Source organism: Aulonocara stuartgranti (assembly GCF_965226115.1).
Source record: "Aulonocara stuartgranti genome assembly, chromosome: 7".
NCBI classification, from domain to species: Eukaryota; Metazoa; Chordata; class Actinopteri; order Cichliformes; family Cichlidae; genus Aulonocara; species Aulonocara stuartgranti.
In genome coordinates this window covers 25,108,596-25,132,140 of record NC_138945.1, presented here as the reverse complement: position 1 = coordinate 25,132,140, position 23,545 = coordinate 25,108,596, and the positions used below count along the sequence as shown (strand labels likewise).

Genomic DNA, 23,545 nt, shown 5'->3' with positions numbered 1-23,545 from the left:
TATATGACTCGGTATAAAGAGGCTGTAAAAATGACACCGTGTTTAAACTTCAGAGGTTCTCTTTATATTTGCTCATCACTGCCCCACGCTTTACAGTGGGAGGGACCACCCTCTAATCAGTGCCAAGCTCTGGGAATCCAGTTAAAAACCCTCAAATTAACACCTAATTTTACACTTAAACGCATGTTTTTAAGTGATGTTACACTTCCTCTCCTAACAGCTCAGTGTTAAGTGTTACGTGTTTCCCATCCAGGAATAGATTGTGCGACTCCGTCACTACTCAGCCTGCATGAACAAAGCCTCTTTTCTCCGACGGTGCTTCTCGGCTGGGTATCACTCTCTCCTCTCCGCCTGCCCCCTTGTGAGTCACCGCGAGGTGCACTATATCTGCTTTCTTTAAATTATGAGAATCTTTTCATTGCCGTGTATTGGACACTGGTGCGAGGAGGCGGGGGGATTTCCCTGCATCCCACCTTAATCTAAATTGACATTTGGTGACCGCAGACGAAGGAATTTCCTCCTCAAAGCCTCGCAGACCAGCTAAATGTCACGATGTAGCGAGGTTCAACGTAAAGTTCAGCATGTGTTCAGAGCCACTGACGCACAAGCTCGTCCTTCATGGTGCAATTTATTTGGCATTTGATTAGATGTACATCTACCTCAGAAAAAACACAAGCTCCCCTGCAAATTAAGCATTTCTTTTTTAAATGGTAAAGGCTATGAAATAAACATCAATGAAATGTAGCATCTGCTGTATTGTACATAAAACATTTCAAACCCCGCTCCCCCTCCAAATCCAAAAAACAAGCTCTCACGCCACCATCAACACCACCTTCTAGCACAGAAACTACAGTGTAAATGCAGCCGGATGGGTTGTGGTGGGCACGTTTTGGATGCATACGGGGATATTAAACTATATGCAGGAGTCTTTTGAGCCTACTGTACAGGACACATGGTTGAGCATAAAACATTTTTGTCCAAATCAAAAAGAACAAAAACTAAAACTAAAAATCTCTCAGCATGCCAAAAGATTAAAAACATGCACCACAGGTCGAAAACGCAAAAAAAGCAAAAGAAACTTGATTTAAAATAAGAAAAAAAAAAACATAAGAAAAATCAAACTGAATACATCATTTCCTAAACACACATGAACACTTTCCCACAATTTCTGTGAACATGATTTTGTTTCTTGGACAATCCACTGTGGATTGTCAAAGTAAAGAAAAAAAAAGGGGGGAGGGTAGTTTAAACAAAAATAAAATAAAATAAAAACAAGCAAAAAAAACTCCCCCCCCAAAAAACCAACTTCTTTTTACATACAATACATTCAAACATAAGTTATACAGATGTGCACAGTCTGACATGTTTAAGCCGTTTTTCCCTCCTCGAGGCAGATCATGAGCGGCTTGGATGCTGGTGGTTGTGGGTCAGCTCTGATCTGCAGACGATTACTCCTCTGATGATTGACACCGTAATTCTCCCCAAGTATACAGACCCTCATCACTGACACATTAAAAAAAATAAATAAATCCCGCCGCTGCAGTTGGTGACATCCCATCACTAACTGAAGACAAACCTCAGTAACGGAGTTGCAACTGCATGAAGAATAGCACAGAAACGCACCTGATCCAACCGAGGGAGGAATTAAATCACAAAGAAAATGCAGAATTATCCTGGAAAGAGTTGGTAATGAAACAGAAGCAACTCTGGGACCATCTGGATGATTATACGACTTAATGATTGGAGCATTTATCTCATATAAATGATTTTTTTTTTTTTTGGGTTTTTCAAACTTGATCTTCACATATACGCTCATAAAGCCTTTTGTCGCTTTGTTGATGGACAGGGAAAGAAAATCAGCCTATATCTATCCCACAATTAAACAATCAAGGTAACGACCTGCAGCCATAAATTATTATCAAAAAAAAAGAAAAAGAAAAAAAAAGAGCACAACATCCTTTGACACTACGACGCCACATGTCAGCTTCGCCCGATAAAAACCCCACAGCAGGAAATTTAGCCGTATCTCGCGAGGTTGAGCCTCTCAACTACAAAACATGTTTTTCTGCAAACTTGCTCTAAAAACCTGGAAGACGGCTTCGTGTGTCAGACTAATAAACACCAGGGGACAGTTTCTGTACGCGCTGCAACAGACTGTGGGGTGGATGAGAAAGTTATCGTAGCCTGAACACTGATTGATACGTATGTGTTTGAAAGTATGCCGCAAACACAAACAAAAGTTGGCTCTTCTGTCCGTATGCGGTTATTTTTCCTCGTGCTGTTACAAATCTGACCAAAGGGTGTATTTGCACTAGGGGCTTTGTTTTTTTATGACCAACAGGCCCGTTTTGAGATGTTTGAAAAGCTTTTCTCAGTCTGGGCTAAAAGCAGAAGTGTGGCCTTCTCAGCCTGGATGTAGAGTTTTTGTCTCTTTGCTCCTTCAGATGTCATCGTCTTTAAAAAAAACAAACAAAACAAAACAAAATCACTCTGATGAGTCTGTACAAACTGTAACTGTCCTCTCTGCAGTCAGCATTTTGTGCTCCTGGTACGGAAAACATCTACGACCCTCCTCCAACTGTGGGTAACGTGCAGGTGTCTGCCCACAGTCTTATACCACGGTGCTGAGGGAGGAGGCGCAGTCTGCAGGCATGGAGACGGGGGCGTGGCCATCTGTCGGTGTGTCGGGCCCCACCAGGAGGGTGCTGCTGTCTATGGAGTCCTCCCTCTCCTGACAGGACGGCGCGGAGTCTGGCACCGGGCCTGTCGCGTTGGGAATATTGGCCTGGAGCCCGTCACCCATGGCGTTCATCTGGCTCGGCACGATGGAAACCCCACCATGCCCTGAAGATACAGACGCAGACAGAGAAGTGGGAAACGAGCATTTATCACTCCGCACATGACGATGTTTGTAAAGAACAAGAGAAAAGGATGTGCGCCTACCGAGGTCCACGTAGAGGAGGCTGTCTGGGTTTATGGAGGCTTCGTATGGAGGAGGGGGGTCGTCGGGATGCTGGATGTCGGGGTATTTGTAGGCTGCATAAGGCGGAGGAGGCTCTTGGAAATGAAAAGCGCCTCCCTCCCCATCATCGGACAGATGCAGGGGAGTGAGACCAGTGCCGAAGGCGTCTGGGCCGTAGTCAAAGCCTGGGACTCGTCTTCCAAGGTTAAAGTGGTGCACTGAGATTAAAGCAGAGTTTAAAGTTTAAGGTGCATTTAAAGTGAGCTTTTTGGATTATTCAGACCATCTAAAAATAATAATAATAATAATAATAATAATAATAATGGATTGCATTATCATCTCTGTCTTATTGCTGTTTTATCGCACTTAAGATGCTTTGAAGATGGCAACTGACTGAGTGGTCGCAGATCTGGTCTCCGTTTCCAAAGCAACCACTTCAAAAACAACAAGATTGTAAGTTGTCACAAAAACTTTGTGCTGCCATCTCCAATAACCTATTTCCCCAATGTGACTGCAGCAACAGCCAAGACTGTTGTTACTCTCATTTGTATGAAGATGCAGAAAAATAGAAATAAATGTAAAATAGAAAAAAAACAAACAAATACATTTTAGCTGTATAAAGCATAAAACAAGAGGGGAAATTAAACGAATTAATAAAAATAAGTAGCTTAAAACATAAATATCAATATTTAGAATTAATTTCAACAATTATTTTATTTATTTATTTACTGTTGTTTGTGGCCGTTTTTGCCATCCTTATTGAGTTTTCATTTTTAGAAAGGAAGATTTTTATCTCAGCTTTTTAAATCGTTCCTCATACAGACAAAGATTAAAAAGTGACCACAGGTGTAAACTTTGGATCTCAGTGCTGCAACACTTTACTCACAGTTTCCTCCAATCAGCGTTTCGATGCGTTCACGTCTTCTCTGACGGAGTCTGTGTACCATGAAGAGCAGCAGAGAGAGGATAAGGAAGGACGAGATGCAGCTGACGATCAGCCTCATCCCGCTGGCCATCGAGTCAAACAGACTATTCCCATCTGACGGAGAAGACGGGAAAAATCTAATCAAATCAGGATATGTCCTTGCAAACGTACTTTGTTAAAAACGTTCTTTTGCTGAGCTTCGAAGGAAATTCTGCACCGTTTATGTGTGAATGTGACACAATTTGCACATTAAACAACACTTTCACATCTTTTCCTTGCAGCACTATTTAGAAGAGGAGCAGGAGCTAATTGTTTATATAAATTAGGCAATTTGAATCCTCCTGACTCATTTAACTTAATATACTGAATATCAAACAGTGTAAAAATGTGTAGGTGACGAATCGTGATGCAGAATAACATCTTATAGGACTACGAGCACTGGAAGGCTTCTAATCACTGATAATCATTACACACTGGTGGTGGTGGTTTGTAACCAGTGGGATGTGTTTGGATGCGGTGGTAGTACCTGGATCGAGGCAGGTGAACTTGCAGCACTCTTTGGGATCCTTGCGGAAGTGCTGGCAGCCTTGTGGCCGCTCACACAGCGCGGCGACGCACATCTCAGGCTCGCCGTCATGACACGTGCAGCTGAGACACGGGTCGTCTCCTTTGGGGGTGAAGTAGTAGCCCTCGTTTACGACATTGTCTTTTATATCCACGCACGTTTGCCCTGTGGCACAGAGAATATCAAAATAAACACATGGCCCCAGCGGAGCAAATAACTGACACATTTTTGATAACAAACAGAAAATTAACCCGTACTCCTCTTGCACAGAAACGGAAACTTCTTGTAGCAGTTCTCAGCGTGCCAGCTGTGCAGGCCTCGCTCGTTCATGCTTTTGTACTGAAAGCGCTGCAGCTGTGCACAGAAGACATTGTCTTGGGTGGCGGAGGCCTCCCCCAAGTCTTTCAGACCCTCAGGAGGCAAAAACACCTGCATAGAGCCTGAACACAAACAATTCACACATTAAAGCATTCAAATAAATTACAGAAGACAAACAGCACATGTAGGTACTTCACAAAGCTGAATCTTTTATACCTTTGTATGCTACTTCCCAGCGGCCATCCAAGGAGTGGCTCTGATTGGTGATCACATACTGGTAACCCACCCAAAATCTGAAACAAACAACACCACTTACACCATGTCTAGTGATGATGCATTAGCTACTACCAGCCACTAGATGGCCTGCAACCAGCTACAGAGCAGTATAACATCTAAAACAACAAGCACACGCACTTCTGCAATATCTTCCTTATTAAAAAAACAAAAACAAACCAGAATTAAAGCAGAAGTTTAAAGACTGAAATGAGATCTCTGTTCAGGAACTGAAACCTGGCAGCTTATTTCTGTGGCAATAAAGAAAACTTACTTGCACTGATCTCTGCACACTTTATCGTCAAAGTCCACCTCGATCTTCAGTATGAACTGCAGCTCCTCGTTGGTCACAAACGTGGCCAACGAGCCGTTGACTTTCTGACACGTATCCACGGCCTGCCAGTAGTTCTCGTTCTTCAGGTACACTTTGTAGCAGCTCGCTGTTTTCTCGTAGTGATGCCACCCGCTGGGACATTTCTCTGCAGACAGAGAAGACAAGAGTGAGCACATGATCGCCATGCAGATTCGATTCAAATAAACCTGCTGAGAGCAAAGTGAGACACTTACTGTTGAAGCGCACCGGCTGAGCCACACCGATGACGTCTTCCACCTGGTCGTACCCGCTGCCATAACGAAACCTCTCCTCTTTTATAACAGCACAAATCAAGACAAAAAGGTTAAAAAAGTGGACTTGTTTGTACGTTCTGCCATAACAAATGTAACTGAGAACAACAGATGGTGTTTTCAGTGTGTAGGATAATTGTTAACAGCCCGCGATAATATTTAGAAGTCAAAACCACCACACATCAGTGAAAATAAGATATATACTGAGGCTGATTCTAATCTGAGGAATATGAAAGCAGAAGCAATGCTTTGCTGACCGTGCAGATAGCATCCTCTACTATGTTTTATCAGGAGTTCACAGAGACTAAAGTCTAGACTGAGGGAAGCACCCCAGTACCGTCTATGTGCAACACAATATAATATACACTTTTTAATGACAAAGTTGTTAATGCGATGGATCTCTTGCTACTCTTTGACTAGCTAGTAAGAAAATAAAGTACGTAGGTATGTTACAAACTATAAAGAAAACACACTGTCTCAATTGTGGCATCTTTACTACTTTTTCTTAGTATAAACTAGAAGAAAAAGATCAGATTTAAAAACGGGGAATATGCTTGATCTTTTAGAGCACATATGATATATCAGCAGATAATAGGTGTTTACTGATATTGGCATTTATAACAGCTGATAAATGAGCATTTAAAATGTAAAAAGACAAGAGAAACAGCCTTCAAATGCTTTTCTGTGTTGATGCTGCATAATCTGTCCACCAGAGGGCCCTCTGTAACTTCCCTGTTAGCAAAACACCTCTGGCACAACAACCAGAGGTGTGTTGCTTTTTTTGATGGTGGCTATATTGGACAACGGATGCTGGATTTGGAGCAGGCAGGAAGGAAGAGAGGACGACCTCAGAGGAGGTTCATGGATGTGGTGATGTAGAAAAGAGGACAGGCTGGTGTGAGACAATGGTGACCCCTGAAGGGAGTAATGGGTAGCAGATAAAAAAAAGACTATTTCTCTGTTACATGACTCAATGAGATTTTGTTCTTGACTGATGCTTCAAAAAGGAAGGAACTGCAGGCTATAAAAACAGCAAATACTGAAGAACTTAACTGAAAAAAACCCACCAAATTTGAGGAGCATACACTTTGTTTACATTTATAACAGCATTTATTTTGATTTTGCACTGAGATTCATGACAACTAGAGATGGCACGATACCACTTTTTTAATGTCCGATATAGATATCATAAATTTGGATATCTGAAGATACCGATATGAATCCGATAGTGTAATTTTTAATCAATAAAACTTCTTTAAAAAATAAAATAAAATAAATATCTTGCTGCATTTTGTATAAGTTCATATTCAAGTCTAAAAACAAAACAAAACACTAAAGCTATTCTGCTATATTTGTATGCAAAAAATACACTGCACCCAAAATATTTCACAGTTCAGCAATACTGATCAATCTAATAAACTTAAACCTGCACCATCCTTCCTATTCTGGTGTTTTAAAGAGTACTTAGCAGAAATATTAAACAACCTAACTAATAGGGATGTCAACTACCAGCAGAAAAAAAATAGGGAACAGCTAGACATTTTAAATGTGCCCCCGTTTCCCTGTTAATGCCCTATCGGCCCCCTGCATAACTTTGCTAGATCCGCCCCTGCACAGTTGCCAGCCGTCAGCTACGTAGAAAAAGATTCTGGTGTAGAAATTAATATTAAATAAATTCTAACAACAGCTTATCACGGTTAAACTTGCTGCTGTTGTTCAGCTGCTGGTTTCCTTTTTCTGGTGCAAAGTGGGCCAAAAACTAACAAGAGAGACGGACTCGCGACAGAAAAGCTGATCAGCCGATCATTGATCAGTTTCATGATTGAAGTAGCAACAGGAGAGGGAGGGAGAGAATGAGAGGCAGTCGCTCCATATATTGGTTGTTAAGCTTAACGTGGGAATGCTTTACAAACATTCACAGATGAACTTACACACTTGCTTTACTTCTCTCTGGGTTAACTTTCTCTGAGATGAAATGCCGGTTTGGTAGCGAGGCTCCAAATGCTCAACCAGACCGCCAAGAGGTCTCGCACGCTACAGCCGCTCTATCATGTGACACATATTGGACTGATGTGCTAAGGTTATGAGCTGAGTTACGCCATGTTGCAAGTTTTGTGAGGTGCTTTCGTGATATTTAATGGATTGGATTACATTTTTTATTTCTCTCCGACATCCGATCCAGTAATTTAGGTCAGTATTGGACTAATACGGATACATAATATCGGATCGGTCCATCTCTAATGACAACAATCTGTAGCCACAGTTTTCACTGCATACAGTGACAGGCCTTCAGCTGGGTATTTTCAACTTTTCAAGTTTCTCAACTGTAAAGTTTAGACGTTTCTTCTTGCATCGGCCACTCTGCTGTTATTATAAGATTGAAGGATTGCTTCACCTTTTAGTGTTATTAAAAAAAGTTAAGATAAGATAAGATAAGATAAGATAACCTTTATTAGTCCCACACGTGGGAAATTTGTTTTGTCACAGCAGGAAGTGGACAGTGCAAAAGTTATGAGGCAAAAATTAGAATACAATAAGAATAAATACAGTACACAACTGTACAGAATAGAATAAAATAAAATACTATATACAGTAGAATAAAATAAAATAAATATACAATAAGATAAAAATAGAATACAAATACAAATACTATATACAACTGAGTAAAAATACAACGATGAGTGCCCTAACAAGAACAAAGACTCTCCAGCAAGCCGCTGATTAACGTGACAATAAGCCCTTGACTTGAGTAAGGCTTGCATTTCTCAGTAAGCTCACACTTAAAAAAAACAAAAGGTCAGTAGTTGTCCCTCTAAACATGCAGACTATCAGATATATGAATTTGTCCAGTTTTACTGCTGAATAAACAGAAAGAAAAAGAAGCAGAAGGAAATTACTTCTCAACTTCTTAAGCTGTTCTGTTAAAAATGGGGTTTTACTGCAGAATGAATAGACTTCAGTGTGAACCCTTAATCGTTTAACAGCAGTGGCATGGAGCGTTAACTCGGAGCGTGGACGGCTGCTGTATGGAGGTCACATGCTGCACTCAATCCTTTCACTAACTCCTGTTATGCTGTTAGAGATCTCGGGATAAGGTCTTTCTAGATTTAAGCGGAGAACAATAGGATTTTGTGGTTAGCACTGTTGCCGCACAGCAAGAAGGTCCTGAGTTCAATTCCACCATCAGGCCGGGGTCTTTCTGTGTGGAGTTTGCATGTTCTCCCCATGTTTGCGTGGGTTCCCTCCGGGTACTCCGGCTTCCTCCCACCGTCCAAAGACATGCAGCTTGTGGGGATAGGTTAATTGATTAATCCAAATTGTCACTAGGTGTGAATGTGCGAGTGAATGGTTGTCTGTCCCTATGTGTTAGCCCTGCGACAGACTGGCGACTTGTCCAGGGTGTACCCCGCCTTTCGCCCTATGACAGCTGGGATAGGCTCCAGCGCCCCCCGCGACCCTGAAAAGGATAAGCGGAAGCGAATGGATGGATGGACAATAGGATTTTGGTCAAAGGCTTAGTGACATCTATGCAGTGTAGGACAGATGAACCAGCAGTAAACAAAAACAGAGACACATGTGCAGCCACTCAGCCTTTAACCCTTCTTCCCCCTGCCATCTGACGCTGTCAATAGAGCGGACTCACTGTGAGGGACTATGAGGACTACAAAACCACATCTGAGCAGCTGAGCAAAAGCAAATTAGTAAGACAGGACTGTTTATGTGGGTGGTTATTGTATTAAATGCAACTATGCCATGCTGCAGTTCAGACAGGGACGCAAGGGCCAAGATTTACTATTTTTACGTTTGGTAGGAAAAACCTCTGTGATAAAAACAAAGCTATTGTCAGTATCTGTTGAAGAGGTGCACTGAAAGGAGTGGACGCAGGTATTTAAAAGTCATAAAACCTGATCTACTAATGCTAAAGGCAGGTGATTTTACTGCCAACTGTGCTCAATTTAACTCAGTTCTCCAACTTCTCTGGAATGAGAAGGAGAGATGGCATGTGTTCAAAGTAGAAAAACTTAAGGCTGAGCGCCGCATATTTCTGGCCCTCAATACTACCGATATTCACCCAAGTGACATGTAATTCCTAATTTTCCACTTCCGAACTTGCTCAGTAACATACATACACACTGAACACCAAACGTGTGAATGCTCAGTGTCAAAAATAGCACTGTGAAAAAAATAAAAAACACTGACATGGGGCCAGCTGATTTTTCTGAACAAGAAAAGAAAGAAACAGATATTCTGGCTTCATCCAGTTCAGACCCAGTTAGTATTCCAACCGTCTCCTGTAGTGCAAAAGCATGTTTATGGATGGTGTGCGACTTGCTTTGTAGCCGTGTTCCTGTGGGATTACGCTTTAGCAGGAAATCTACAACCCTAACTATGTCGAAACTCAACGCATTAGCCTTACATGCACCTCCCTAGAAATGTAACCACACATTGGGTTAATGCAGCCCACAACTACTCTGATTGGTCAATTATTCCTGTGTATGTCTGGCTACTTTTTGGTTCAGTTTTTCAAATTTATCAGTGAGAGCATAAAATCATCGCCTCAATGTAAGGAATAATAATCAATATTAGAACTCACAAATATCAGCAAATTCCTGAAGGGAGATTGTTGAAACTATCAGAATGAAGACGAGGGAGTGTACAAAGAAATGGAAAAAGTCCCCTCAAGCCCCCGAAGAACACTGACCACAACAAAGCATTGACATTGCCTGGCATCGCATGGAAAACACCAGGACACGACCACACTGTAATTAACATGTAATGCACCAGCACAAGAGTAAGTGCAAGCTGTGGGCTCCACAAAGCTTCCCTGCACAGGTCTGGCGCACTGGCGACCTGTCCAGGGTGTAGCCAGGTGGGATAGGTGGGATAACTCCAGCCTCCATACAACCATGAGCTGGATAACCGGTTTAGATGGAAGGAGATTACCCAGAAAACAAAAACATATTGATTTTCCTTCAGCTGCCTCTCATTGATCTGAGCTGCCATGCTCTTTCAAAGAGAAAGCACATGTCCTGTTCATCCTGCTCTTTTACTCCATCATATTCCTTAATACACACTCACTCAATCAACTCTTCTGTATGTAGATGTCACTGCTCATTAATGACATGGACTAACAGCGTCTTTGTTTACAAACTGAGGCACTGATGGCTGATCACCTGCAGATAACTTCCATTTACCCTGTATACTAAATCTGTGCATATATTCACCTGAACATCTCTCAGTTTGGCTTGATTAGATTGCGCTACATCCTCCACACCTGTATTCAGAGCTGCTCAGCTGTGGTCTGATCATCCAAGCGTGAAAAGGTTCTAAAAGGTTCTGGGTGTTGCTAGACTTTCCAAAAATCAATCATGTTATGGGTGTTAGGTAACAGACTGAGTGTGAAAGGGCTTAAGTGAGCTGCACTCACGGGGACAGTCCATCTCGTCACTCTTGTCCTCACACGCTGTCCAGCCGTCACACTGCCAGGACATCGGGATACACTGCATCTTCCCACTGCGGCAGGCAAACTGCCCGGGGCTGCAGCGCTGCTCTGAAATACACACAAAAAAAGAGGGTTTATGTGGTTAAACCTGCACATAACCAAGGCCTTTTTCCTAAGAAGAGAAAAACCATTTAAACTCAGAGTGCAGCAGTCTGAATGGCGCCGTGTGAGCTTTCAAGGCAGTTAATAAAATAAGATGTCTGAGATGGCGAATGGGTAAATGTACAATTAGAGCTGCTTGATCATGGCAAAAATCATCATCACCATTACTTCGTGAGTATTGACATTGGGATGATTTAACACAACTGCTTACACGCTCAAAACAAAAACAACAACAACAAAAAAACCACAACAGGCCAAATGCAAAGGAAAGGGATGCACTTTTTGGCCAAACAAGAGCATTATTGGAAAACACACAACGTTATTATGTTAATAAATGAGTGGAAGACAAAATTGTAACTGAATAAAAATTCAATCAACTGTGCTTCCTGTGATTGTGACTGTCCTAATTATTACTCTTAGGGTACTCTTAGGGCAGAGCTACTGTCCTAAGAGTAGCTCTGCCACTTTAACAGAATTTGTCTGGTATTTCCTTTGACGTAGTGGTGTCATTTCTGTGCCTAGGAAGTAATAGTGACCCTTAAGCCCCTTGCTTAAGGGCCTTTTTCCGCCCCTTAAGCAAGGGGCGGAAAAAAGCCACAGCCGCTAGCGATCACGTATGTTTGGATTTCTTAAACTTTATCAGAGATGTCGATCAACTGCAAGGAGGAAGATAATCTGCAGAGCCATTTCATCATGTCTGCAAGCCACTGCGTTATGTTTATAGCCTGACATTAATAGAATCTGCTGCTAAGAGTATTTCATGATATTCAGTAACATTAGAGCGCTGAGTACTCCTGCAAGCAGTTCAGTGATGACAGCAACTCAAGAAGAAGCCTAAGGCACACAGCAGACAATACTGAACTTCTATGTTCTGTCTGTTTAGCGGCCTATGAAATAAACTGAGCTTTCCCGATGCAGTTAAACAGCTCAGTGGGCAGTGTCAACATTACTGATCATCAGATCAATAACTTATCACTATTTGCTTGTTTTTAGATTGTTACAGAAAAGGGTAAGTTCAACATACTCGGGATATCGCTTGCCTTTACTTAAGCTGTCATATGAAAGTACATATACTTCTGTTAAGTGTTTCCAGCTGGGCATCGTGTACCTGGAGTTAGGGCTGCTCAATTAATCAAATTTTAATCACGATTACGATCTGGGCTTTCAACGATCATTAAAAATGACTGAGCCGATTATTAGCCCCTCCCTCATTTATCCGCGACACCTTAAAGGCCGGTCCGTGAAAATATTGTCAGGCATAAACCGGCCCTTGGCGCAAAAAAGGTTGGAGACCGCTGATTAAGAGGACCCGAGGGAAGCTCGGAAAGCTAAGCAGAAGTTATTTGGAGAGGAGAGTGACTGCCGTTGGTTGAAAAGAGAGGTAAAAAAAAAAAAAAACTTCAGTGGTGTTGTACACTATTTTATATTATTTTTTAAAGTCATTATTCAATACATTGTTATTGTTAACCCTTTAAAGCCGGTCAGAGCACCATGCTCCGTTTTGTGTAACATTTTTAAATCCCTATAGAACCTGAACCGTGTAAGCGAGGAGTTTTACTTACATCTTATGCCATCAGCTTGTCCTCGGTCACGGTTTCCTTCCACATATAGCTTTGCAAAAGTTGCATAAAAAGCGCTTGCAGGAACAAAAACATAATATTCCAGAAACACGCTTTGCCGATCCGATCAGCTGTTCGTAACACTTCCCACAGTGAAACAGACGTCAGCGCAAACTATCGCATGTCCGCCATTTCCTGCCCGAAACCGGAAGTGACATAATTTTCGCGGAAAATGTAGTTTTTTACTTGTAGGCTTTAAAAGCCTATACTGGTGTTTTTATAAGTCATGTTTGACTTTTCTGAATAGTTTCTGGGATGCTTGCAACTCGAATTGCACTGCTGGAAATAGTTTATTTTGATGCACCTGCTGTTTTTAGATTTCCTGTTGTTGTAAACTATTTTTTGCAACTTTTTTGTATTTAAAAGTTTTGAGGGATAAACCTCTTAAATTTCTCCAAGTAGAAATATATGTAAAAAAAAAACAAAAACGATTTTCAATTTTTTTCTAGTTTATTGCACTTTTTTGCAATTAATGTAGTTACTATGGACTTAATGCATACATATTATTAAAATATGGGCTATAACAGTTGTATAGCAACTTGAAATGCTCCCACAAATGGCACTACAACATATAAAAAAATAATATAAGCTCTGGCGGACTTGGTTCTATAGTAGGTCGTAAGGGTTAAATAAATATTGTCAAATAATCGAGATCTCAATTTCAGTGAAAATAATCGTGATTATCATTTTTGCCATAATCGAGCAGCCCTACCTGGAGTCAAATGTTTTAACCGATGCATGAAACAATACATTTTTAGACATAAGTGGTAATGGCTGCCGTTTTATTTGTGAATATTTATTACACGGCGTGCTGCGGGGAAAAGCCTGTTCTAACGTTTGAGTCTAAGGTTTATTTTTTAGCACCTGGCGGCTCTTTTTTGCTTCTCATCCGTAAATAATCTGCTCTTTCATGTGATTCAGTTTATTTTGAAAAGTCTCAACAGGCTCTTGATCTTTATTCTGAAAGGTTTATGTGGAAAATAAACAAGCGGACACCAATGGTTTTATCGTTGTTGTTGCTAACGACAACTCATAAAAACAGGCGCTTGTCCGACCGTACTGTGGTTATATTAAATATAAGAGAAAGAGAGAACTTTAAGAAATTAATATAGCCACTACAGTGACCATCAAAACGATGAAAAAATATTGCCGTAAACAGTTTATTTTGCGACACCACGAAACAAACGATAGCGTAAAATGAAACGATAGACGTTTTTATATCGTCATCCGATATATATCATTATATCGAACAGCCCTAGGACAGAGTGAATGAAAATAAAAACTGAAATTTAAGTTCCTTTCCTTAATACAGGGTATTATTTTCAACAATAGATTTAACAGTCCTGCCCATTAGAGATCAGACTGTGCTACATGAAGCCCATTAACTAAAATCTGTTTTAGCCCACCTGGTTTATATTAAAATATAAATTTGACTGCTTTAAAAGGACTTTTAGTTTAATACAGGGTGACTCTTATATTGAAAATCTGCTTGAAAACCCCAAAAACATACTGTGCTTACCTGACAATAATCTTGCCAGAGCTACCCGTGGACCTGAAACAAATAGAAAAAAAAGAGTGACTAGCCTGTATATCAGTGTGTCGTCTTTCAAAAAAAAGTAAAAATATATTTCATTTAATCCAGTCCGATTTAAAAAAAAAAAAAAAAAAAAAGTTATATTTTTTTAATCCTTTTTATGCTGCTCGTGATTTTTTTCTTTATTTCTTACTGTCACCTGTTCTCTCCACCCTCTTGTTTGTGAGGACACAGGTAGTCATGTAAACCTGCAGAGGAGCTGCATCACCCACTTGCCTGACAAATATAGCAACACTATTTTTTTCTTAGAAGAGAGAGAGGAAGGGAGAAAAAAAAAGCTTATTTAATTTAAAACCAGACCTCCAGCTTTGAAAATCAACACAGCTGCGACCACAACCTAAACTGGACTTCAGTGTTAAATATTATTTATTTGTACTACAGGTGGTGCAAAATAAATAAGCAATTACAAGAAAAAAAAAAAACAGATTTCCCAAATAAAAGCTGTCAGTTAGTTATAAGAGTTAGTTTTGATGTCAGATTTTCTAAATAAAAGTTATTTCCCAGATGTCTGACTTCATTACCATCATACTTCAACTTTTATAGCCAAACTATTTAGCTACCGTTCTTTTGCAACAAGCATTAAAGCCCAACAACACCACCGGATTTCCAGAAAGCCTAGTTCTGATTGCTGCAACCTTACTGCACAAGGATTCCTTAGACACTAACAACCCTGTGGGAACTTCTCACTGGGCTTTACACCATGATTTAAGCATTAAAAAGCTTTTTCTAGTACTGGACTGTACATCCCTATTTTATAGAGAAGCAGGATGAAGAAAAAACCCCACATTGTGGCTGGGATGAATTCATTGCAATTTGTTCTTGGAAGCATTACAACGCTACCAGTTCATCTATATTTCAGTGTAATGCTTGTCCGAGGGTTAAACAGCGCTAGAGTTGTTAATTTAAGCTTCGGAAAGCTAATGTTAGATCGAAGCAGTGCTACTGAACCTGTAACCCTTAAGGTTAACAAGATCACACAGTCCACGGGTGTTTTAATAGCCATCTCACACAGAAATGTCACCTCTTGGTTAATGCTAAGTGGACTGAGGTGCATTACAGACACATCTCAGTCTCCAGGGAGTGAGTGCATCATCAAACTTGAATGTGTGTCAAAATGACAGATAACTTTAAAGACATTAACAATTAAACACATTAGAGGGAGCTAATAATAATAATTCATCCTTAAGTTTATGATAAATAATTGTTGGCGGATGGGTTAAAAAGGTTTGTTTACGGTAATCAAACAGGGGCAGAAGGTGATGGCCCTTAGTTGGAAGCAGGCTTGTTTTAGAGTCCGATTTTTTTTTTAAATCTAATGCCCCAGTTCAATCAGTGCATTGAATGAAGCTTCGCTCAGATTCCCTCATATTTGCCCTCTTAAAGTCATGACATTATGACTGCAGGCAATCATATTTCAAAAGTGAGGGGATTTCCCCTTTAAATGCTTCCACAGGGGGGATTTATACACTTTGGGAGGGATCAGGGTCAGTTTGAGGATCAAACTGTTGGGGGGATAAGCCGAGTGAGCTCAAGACTGGAGGTCCGAATAACCGATAAGTAACGTGCAGGTCACTGGTTTGAGTCCCTGTTCAGATGAAGGCACTTCCTTTTTCTCCAGAGTGTGATCCTAGGTGTCTTAAGTAGATTTAGATGTCTGCACTCTGTCAATTTCACATCTTTTAAGTCTCATAGAAACATGGAAGGAAAGCACATCAGACGTTGTCCACATTGGATGTCAATTCATCTTTGGAGCAATTTGGACCAGTCCGGTGCAATGCTTTTAATTGTTTTGGGTATTTTCCTACATTATAAATGCTAATTTGAGGCCCTAGTTTCTGATATATAGTATTCTCCATGTGCAGGAAGCAAACAAGACTTTTATTAGCAGTTCTGGTTTCTATTTTGAGTCTTACTGACTAGCACAGACTTGAAAAATAGGAATACATTGGCTGAAATGAATCTCAAACACATCAACACTTTGTCCAATCACAATTCAGCTATTTATTGAGTTTAAATAAAAAGCTCCTTACTCATAGTCAGACTGCAAACAGTGACTGAAACACAAAAAAGGACATCCAGACTTATGTGTGATTTTTCTTTTATGTGGATACCCACCGGCTATGGTAGTAGCTAAGGATTTTGGGAAGTGGCGACCCTGAAAATTGATCATGAGGACAGGTTGACTTTCCATGCTTTTTATTTACAGAAAGATAAATAAAACACAGCCCAATAAAACCTCTGATAAAACCTCTGATATGCCACAATAAAAGCTGCTTCAAATCAAAATCCCTAGTGTTTCAGTGGACACTAGCAATACAGTTTATTGAAACGCGCATGCTTTTATTGTGAAACATTTTCTTGTGTATTAAATATATTACAAACGAATTAACCAATTACCTTATAATGTACATGTTTGCAGACTTGCTAAAGAAAACAAGCCTCTTGCTGTGTGTAGCTGAATAAACACTTTCATCAGAGAAGGATGTGAGCTTTTTCCTCTTCCCTACAAGGCTGCCAGATAATTGTAACAAATCCTCCGACAGGGAACAATATTTTAATTTAAAAAATTTTCCCCATACATTTCCCACTAATGAATATTGCAATAAGACTTGTTGCTAAGGCTAAGAAGCAAACAAAGCCAAATCCAGCTTGTTACTGGCTGACTCTTTATATAGTTACATGTGCTCCTTCAGAACTATAAAATACAAGCATATGTGCTCCATTTGAATGATGACTGTCTGTGCACATCAGTATTCATGCTTTCAGTGCATAGCTGGTATCTGTACTGCTCGAAAACCCACAAATGCTACTGGAATCAGAATAAGATGCCAGCAGCTGCCTGCTTTAGGTTATCAGACATTACAAGCTGAAATCAGGACTTGTGCATATCCAACCTGTTCATATATCAGAATAACAATGATTAGGCAGTTATTGTTTTGTTACTGCTGCGGGAAAACACAAGGTCAGAAAATCAGAGATCTCAGTTTAGTTAAAGGCAACAGGGGCAAAAAAACAAAAAAAAAAAACAACAACTAAAAAACCCCATCCCTTGCCGAGGCTTTTTTTCAGGATTTTATGATCTGTACATGTTGACAAAAGAATCAGCAAACACTGGTTACCCTGAGCGAAGTGAGCCTCTGCATCTCTTATATAACCGACAGGAAAGCACAATAAAGACTATGAGACTGCCCCAGCTCGGTCCCGCTCAAGTGTAACGGCACAGTGAACCGGCCTTGTGCACACGCTGCATCATCTCCAGCTGCTGATGATTCATATCAGCACTGAGCTTTGCTGTTAAAAGCACTGTGTGGGTATGGACATTCATTTATTTCTTTTTCATTGCACCATCTCACATTAACAAGCCATATTTTTATCTGCACCTTGTGCATGAAAGCACTGCTGGTCAGCTTCCTGTGATAATTAACCAAAGTAAAGCGCCTTTCCTGTGCTAACACTGTCAGTTCAGCTGTGAGACACACTTAATATTTAAAATTGTAAACAAAGCTGTGTGACTGGAAGCTACAATGTTATTAGAAAAAGTTAACACTGTTTCCAAAGTAAGTAGTGTCAAAGGGGCAATACGGATTATCTCTATAGACCAATTCACCATGTTAGCTATAAGACGCCTTATGAAATCAGTCCTTGAGTCACTTCTATATTATTTTAAATTCCTCTACAAAAGCAGTCCCCAGCAAACCAGGACGAGAAGTGTCAAAGTGAAAAAGTTTTGCTCTACAGCCAGAAATGTGAAAGGGGATGAGGGCTGTCTTACTGCAGAAGGAAGTAATTCACCCGTATAGACACTATTTACCCCATAAAACAACCAAATGGAAACCATAACTTAGCCTCATGTCTGGACAATGTTGACATCAAATTTCACGAGTTCTCTCAAGCGCCATATTATCTCATTTACTGCTTTTCGCTAGCTGCCAGAATACACGTACACAGGGTTATTTTGCCCACATGTCATGTTTCAAACATTTGCCTCAGTGACCTTTCAATAAACTGCATCACTGTATTATTGCGTGGCTGTACTTCAAGTCTACCTGTTAAAATCCTCAAACGATAAATGGCACAGGTTGAAACACCGCCAATTTTTTTGTGAAAAACAGACTACTGAACAGCCGACAGTGCAACACAAATCGGCTGCTCAGACCCACAGACAAGACCCAAAGATTAGCTGACTGCAGCTCAAGTTTAAGCTGATGGTTGTGTCAGTCACACTACACAAAAACAACCAAGCTCTGTTCACTTTTATACGCTGTTGGCTGTGCTTAACCTCTTGACTCTTTTTTTAGAGCGCACACTGAAGTTTTTCACTCTCAGACAGCTCGGTTCACCTCTAGTCTCTGTAACCCACAGGACACATGCTAACCACTGGGCCTATCATGTGCATTTCTGCTTTTATCTTAACCATACATACTGCTTCTAGCGTGTATTGTTATGCATCATGCAAATGCAGGAAACCTGCTGATTTGCCTTATTTGCACGTGAAACTCAGCTGGCCAATTGAGATGATCCCGATCACATAGATTTGCCTTAAAATGTGTGACACTTCAGTGTTGCCTGCCTCATTGGAAAATGCATAATCTGAACCTTTGAGAGTTTGCTGGAGTCAGCTGTGAAACAAATGTAGAAAGCAGGTATGCCCTTTATAAGTGTTAAAAATGTATGAGGATGATGTGGTTTAGCGGGTTACATCAATACCAAGTTAATGTCTCCACAACACGAAGTCTTAAGCAATTATTTACATGTACGTTCAGATTTGGAGTTATACTCCCGCAGTCTTGATCTCAAGTCAAATGACCAAGTCATGGTTGAAATAGTGACAAAAAAAAAGCCAGCCCAACTTATAAAAACACAAGATGATGCATTCACTCCTGAGCATTTAAGAAAATCATGACTGTACTATTTGGAAACTCCTAATATAAATAAACATTTGCCCAGGGAACAAACCTCGACACGACCAATAAAAAGCACGCCCTGTTTGGTGTGCCAATTGTTTTCTAGGTGGGAGGTTTCTCCTTTGGATCGAGGCAGACAATAAAGTGTTTATTCATGAGGCTGAACTGATAGTCTGAACTGAATATCAGGATCACAAGACCGGGATTAAAGCAAACCACAAGACGCATTTGGCCTTTCCCTGCTCAAATGGACATCTAAACAGCACCTTAGAAGCTCTGCATTTGAAACAAAAGTAGAACACACTTACAGCAGAGACAAATAATATTTTTTTTTTACCTGTTTGGATTTCTATGACCTTCCAGGTGTATTTTATAATTATTCACTGTCACCGGGGGGCAGCATTTTACCAGTGGATGTGCTCAGGTACTTTCAAACAAGAGCTGCTGTTTAACTGTTGGCATTTCTTTTTAGGTACTGCTGTTTCCTTTGTGCCAGGCTGCAATTATAAAAAGCCTCATTGAAGGTTACACTGACTCACTAAACCATCTTCGAGTTTAAAATGGTATTACACAAAAGTATAGCACAGCACTAGTTCTTATTAAGTGGGCATCTCTTCAACACAATACACACAAGTCAAAGTGATTGTTCCTAAACATCAGTTGATAAGCTCTTACTTTGGGTGGTTTTTACAGATATGAAACAATATTGTGTTAAAATGGAGAGTAGTTTTAAACAAAAAAATGCATTTCTTTGTTTAGGGATTTGATTGTTTCTTTTTCCCTTTTCAAATGTTACAGTGTGTCCTGTGCAGGGGTGCCATGATATTTAAAACAAATACTGCCATGATGTTAATAATAGACATAAATCAGGGTTCCTTTTGCTCAAAATTAGCTTTTGGCAGTGACTTTTGATATTGATCAGGGCGCATGTAGTTAAGGCAAAAAGCCTGTGTTACCTGATTTAACAAACCTTTTCCTTTTATTGTATTTAACCTTAAATCAACTAAACTCAGCTTTAGAAAACTGATTTGCAACACACAATCCCCGTCTTTTGTGGACTCTAAAATATATATAATCATCTAAGAAAGGTGTTTTTCTGGCTACACTCCCTTACCCTACCTCCCTGCTAGGGCTGGGCCATATTATACCGTTCACGGTAATACCGGTATAATGTTAGGCAACGATAGGAAAATGAAATATCGCGATAGAATGGGAGTAAAACGCGCATGCGCAGTGCCTTTGTTTTCATACGCACATGGCCGATTGTTGAGTGAAACAGATGAACCAGAATTGGTTTGTAAAAATGGTGCAACTTCCGTGATGTGGAACTGGTTTGGTGTTTGTCCGTCAGATACACAACAAAGCACATTTTTTTGCAGAACATGCAAGCGGCCGTCGTTATTGTCATATTTGTTGGACTAAGATGCTCTTAAATCTGGGAGTAATCTGGGTCCTAAACTCCATATGCTTCAGGTCAAACAACACTGCAGCATCACTTAGAGTTAAAAACTGTCTAAATTATTTCATCTTTAATAAAACGATCAGCATTGCTGCTTTACCAGGTGTAACTATAAAGTTTAACTTCCAGGCATCCATGAAAACAAAAGTTATTACATTTAACGGAGTTAGAAGTTAGCGGAAGTTAGCTCGCTAGTTTCGCTAGTTACCTAAGCATGATATTGCATGTTCTGACTGAGAGATTTCTGAAAAAAATCAAACGTACAGCTCTGCTATCACTTCCAACATAAATGAAGACAGGAAACTAAACAGCAATGACGTTTGTAGGGTTACTGAAGTTGGGCTAGCTGGTATATAATGATGTGCTACGTGATCGCTAGCGACACAGCTATGTTAGCATAACATAAACAGTGAAGCTGGAGGACGAACACTAACACTTTTCCACTTATAAAAGTTAACGTTAAGGTTCCTGATAGTTAGAGACAAATGCAATCGCATGGCAGGATGCTGTAAACGGACCAAACTTCAGTCAGGAGAACAACTGAGATAATCCATCCACAATACGAGGTTAGTCATTAATATACTGCAACAACATGGGAATAGAGCAGCTGCCAGAGAATTCAACATTAATGAATCAATGGTACAGAAGTGGAGGAAGCAAGAAGAATGAGTTTAATAAAGTTTGATTTATCTGACTGCTTTGTTTCGCTTAATGTGCCTTATAATCCCGTGCACCTTATGGTCCGAAAAATGCGTACTGCACCTCTTTTTAACTTCAGTGGATATTATACATGGTTATGCTCAGGATATGTCAGCCCATTTCTACTGGAAATGCCTTTTGGTTAAACTTTCAGCAAGGAATTTGCATTTGCACTGTTACATTTTTATAAAGCTTTAATGTACATAAAAACCAGCTTCTTGTTTAAGTGAAAATAAATGGAAGGTTGTCTTTTTGCGCTAGTAATGTTGTGGAGTTGTATTTTGTCTCGCATCAATTATATCGTCGGTTATATCGTTATCGCAAATTTTCAAATATATATCGTGATAAATATTTTTGGCCATATCGCCCTGCTCTACTCCCTGCACTAATGTGCTGCAGATTTTTAGTGCAAGCAATTTGTCAAAATAAGACAAAACATCCAATAAATGAAGTTAAACTGAATTTTTCTATACAGATGTTTTTTTGACCACTATATTCATATAGTGGCACCACTAGCCCTGAGTATTAGCTTACGAGCTTATGTTGCCACAGAGACATGACGCATTACCCTTTAATCTCTATTCATCAACTAAGAAGTTTCCTTCAGACAGCCTTATCGTTTTAGCCATCACACTGGTGTGTAGTGCGATGTGCCTGGGCTTGCAGCTCTATGATGTGAGACAGGTTTAGTGATGCAGGAGCATGAATCTCTGACATGCATTTCAAATTGAGGCTTCACGGCGGAAGCGGAGACCAACCCTGGAATGTAGTGAAGCCTAAATACACCTACATTGTTTACAAAGCTTTGGATTGAGCCAAGATATCGTTTCCACCTTGCGTAAGCACAATTAAGTGAATAAATGATTATGAGCTGTATCAAAAGGTCAAAACTAGACGGTTGACTCGAAGCGACCTTGTTTATTTTGACAACAACACACAGCCTTACTTGATTTTCAGGTGAAATAAATTATAATTTCGTTTAGAGATTTCAAGCTGGTGGGCATTACTTTAAAAGATTAAACATAACAAGAGTGCCAGCAGCAGCAGTAAAGGGGTCCTCCCCGCTGTCCAGCAGCAGCAGGAACACGGGTTAAAAAGTACCGGAGTCCCCGGCTTGTGGAGCAGGCCTCCCCGGTGAACCTGCCGCCCCCTGCCTCCAGCTCTAATCCGTTTCTCCCACTTTCTAGCAGAGCCCGGGGGGAATACATGCACAAGAAAAACAACTCGGAGAGGCTATTTACCTGCCCGTGGTGGGTCCGTTAAGGTGAGGACGAAGAGAAGAGAGAAGAGGACGAAACTGCTGCTGTCAGCTTTCGGCAACATTTATCCTCCATTCATAGTAACTCCTCTATCCAGAAATGTAAGATATATTCCGAGGATCTGCACCGCCGCCGCCCTTTCCGAAACTACACCGCGAAAAGCTGAACGCAATTTGTGCCCATTTTCACGCAGTCGGAGCGGCAGCTGAGGGAAGAAAACAGCGTGTGCACAAACATAGTCGTACCGCTCAGCGACCAGGGTCGTGCTTCCGAGGGGCTAACGTTAGCTAGCTGAGCCGCTCTGCCGTTAACGTCCCGTCCCGCTGCTCGGTGCCGAGCGACTCTCATCCAAGATGGCCGCGGCCTCCCATCACAACAATCCCAAACATGCAGCGCGCACACACAGGCCATCAGCTGGAGCCAGGGGCGGGGCTTACTGCGCGCGTGCGTGTGTGTTTGTGTGTGTGCTGAGGCCATTCAACTCTAAATATCGCTAGTTAAATAATTTCTTTGACTCAAGATAAAACTAAAAAGGCACAAGATGTACATCATACTATTATTATTATTATTATTATCATCTCTGGGAAATAATAATAATATTTAACGTGAGAAAAGGGTTTTAAGACTAATGTATCGAATAAAACGTTCTAAATATAACTGTTATTCTTGTAAATTTAACTGATTGTATTTAGTATTGTCTTTTCTATTTTGTTGTAAATGTATTTAAAACAGTCAGTTC

The 23,545-nt window shown here is 40.5% G+C and overlaps 1 protein-coding gene across 3 annotated transcripts; it reads right to left on the bottom strand.

The window, feature by feature from the left end:
* Window positions 1-612: 612 nt before the first annotated feature.
* dgcr2 (DiGeorge syndrome critical region gene 2) lies at window positions 613-23,215 on the bottom strand. Of its 3 annotated transcripts, none has more exons than XM_082542384.1 (11): window positions 22,789-23,215; window positions 14,411-14,443; window positions 11,096-11,218; window positions 5,611-5,688; window positions 5,318-5,522; window positions 4,987-5,063; window positions 4,704-4,892; window positions 4,414-4,617; window positions 3,849-4,001; window positions 2,944-3,180; window positions 613-2,844 (listed from the first exon to the last, which is right to left on the bottom strand). In XM_082542384.1, exons 1-11 carry the CDS (start codon window positions 22,868-22,870, stop codon window positions 2,612-2,614), a joined length of 1,614 nt encoding a protein of 537 aa, XP_082398510.1. In that variant the 5' UTR covers window positions 22,871-23,215; the 3' UTR covers window positions 613-2,611. The 3 variants fall into 3 exon arrangements, with proteins under 3 accessions (XP_082398510.1, XP_082398511.1, XP_082398512.1); XM_082542385.1 differs by having other exon boundaries at window positions 4,710-4,892; window positions 22,789-23,214; XM_082542386.1 differs by lacking the exon at window positions 14,411-14,443 and having other exon boundaries at window positions 4,710-4,892; window positions 22,789-23,213.
* Window positions 23,216-23,545: the final 330 nt, after the last annotated feature.

Excerpts from the sequence above, each read along its gene's own strand:
- dgcr2 (XM_082542384.1), bottom strand. The coding sequence starts at position 22,870 with ATGTTGCCGAAAGCTGACAGCAGCAGTTTCGTCCTCTTCTCTCTTCTC. Across the intron at positions 3,181-3,848 it reads AACGCTGATTGGAGGAAACT|TGCACCACTTTAACCTTGGA; the intron begins GTGAGTAAAGTG and ends CTTTAATCTCAG. Across the intron at positions 2,845-2,943 it reads CCTCCTCTACGTGGACCTCG|GGCATGGTGGGGTTTCCATC; the intron begins GTAGGCGCACAT and ends CTGTATCTTCAG.